Genomic DNA, 1,767 nt, shown 5'->3' on the forward strand with positions numbered 1-1,767 from the left:
CCCCTCTCACCTCTGTAATAATTTCCCTCTCATTTATTCTTCCCCTTTTCCTCTTCTCCCTTTCATCATACGTCTTTCTTTCTCTTCCCCCTTCCCTTCTCATCATTCTCCTCTCTTTCATTACATTCTCTGCATTCATTCCTCCCCTCTTCTTCTCTTCACCTTCATTCTATCACTCCTCCACTCTCTCTCTCTCTCTCTCTCTCTCTCTCTCTCTCTCTCTCTCTCTCTCTCTCTCTCTCTCTCTCTCTCTCTCTCTCCGTCAGTATACTCACGAAGAACACAGTGTTGAAGATGTAGAGAAGATACTGAAGGAGCTCCGTCTGCTCCCCCCAAGACACCTGTCCCTTGCCTCTCCCCATCCTGCAGGTGTGGTGGTGGTGGTGGTGGTGGTGGTGGTGGTGGTGGTGGTGGTGGTGGTGAGTGTTCCTTTGTGTTCCTTTGTGTAGATTTTCTTGTGTGTTTTGATTTCTTCCTTCTTTCTTTTACTTGTTCGCTTTTGATTTTGTTGTTTTTATTATTTTTTTTCGTTCGTTCGTTCTTTTACTGCTTATTTTCTATTTTTTTTCTTCCTTTTCTTTTTCTTTATGTTTTTTTTTTTGTTTCTCTTCTCTCTTTCTCTTTTTTTTTCCTGTAACTTTTATTTATTTATTTATTTATTTATTTTTGTTCATTCTTCTTTCTTGAAATATCCTCTGTTATTTCTCTTCTTCTTCTTTTCCTTCTGCTTTATCTCCAGCTCTCATTCACTCCCTCACTGATCTACAAAACAAGAAAGAATTAAATAAATAAATAAAAAAAAAACTAGTCACCACAATACATTTTCACCTCTTCTTCCTTCCTTCCTTCCTTCTTTCTTTCCTTCCTTCCTTTCTTCCTTCCTTCCTTCCTTCCTTTTCATCTTCTTATTATTAGACGAGCAAGTTCACAGATTTCCTCTCTAAACTTGGCACTTTATATCAACATTCACAAAAAAAACACTATAATTTGAGAACCTTATGTATATTTGTGTGTATGTGTGTGTGTGTATGTGTGTATACGTACGTGTTTGTGTATACGTATGTGGAATTTACGTACGTGGATGAGTGTCTGCGCGTGATAGCGGAGAGAGAAGTACTGGAGAGGGTGAGTGAGTGAGAAAGAGAGAGAGAGAGAGGAGGAGGGGGGGTGTTGGGGGTTTTTTGGGGGGGGGTAGCGGTCAGATACAGATACTTATTAGTGTTTGAAGTGTTTGAGATAAGACTGGAAAAACAGTCTCTTTCTCCTCATCTTCCTCCTCTTCTTCCTCCTCCCCCTCCTCCTCCCCTCTTCCTCCTCTTCCTTCTGTTTTTTTAATTTGAAAGAGTAAAGCAGCTTTTTTTTTTTTTCTTCGCGTCCTCTTTCTGTCTTCTTCTTCTTCTTCTTCTTCTCATCATCATCATCAGCAGCAGCAGCAGCATCTTTTTTTTTTTTTTTTCATATTGTTATTGTTGTTATTATTTATCATTTCTTTCATTCTCATTCTCCTTTTCATTGCTCTTGTCATTACTACTACTACCACCACCACTACTACTACTACTACTACTGCTACTATTACAATCATCCCTTTTATTAATTTCTTTGCTTTTCCTTTCCTTTCTTTATTTCTATCTATTAATTTTGTCACTGTTATTCCTCTCATTTACTTCCTTTTTATACTTTGCGTGTCATTTGGTACACGTGTCTCTGTACTGGTGACTCCCACAGGTGAGGTTATCATGGTGGGGGGGAGGGGGGGAGGAATTATCA

General features: G+C 39.0%; 1 protein-coding gene across 2 annotated transcripts in view; it reads right to left on the bottom strand.

Moving 5' to 3' along the window:
- LOC135115500 (tetraspanin-2A-like) overlaps positions 1-1,154 on the bottom strand; it is a 16,400-nt gene extending 15,246 nt beyond the window's left edge. For both annotated transcript variants that reach the window (XM_064032342.1, XM_064032341.1), the window contains exons 1-2: positions 1,078-1,154; positions 276-762 (exon numbers count right to left, since the gene is read on the bottom strand). In XM_064032342.1, the coding sequence (XP_063888412.1) occupies positions 276-362 (87 nt within the window). In that variant the 5' untranslated portion in view covers positions 363-762; positions 1,078-1,154. The remainder of the gene's footprint in view (positions 1-275; positions 763-1,077) is intronic.
- Between the last annotated feature and the right edge of the window lie 613 nt (positions 1,155-1,767).

Source organism: Scylla paramamosain, chromosome 29 (genome assembly GCF_035594125.1).
Source record: "Scylla paramamosain isolate STU-SP2022 chromosome 29, ASM3559412v1, whole genome shotgun sequence".
Lineage (NCBI taxonomy): Eukaryota > Metazoa > Arthropoda > Malacostraca > Decapoda > Portunidae > Scylla > Scylla paramamosain.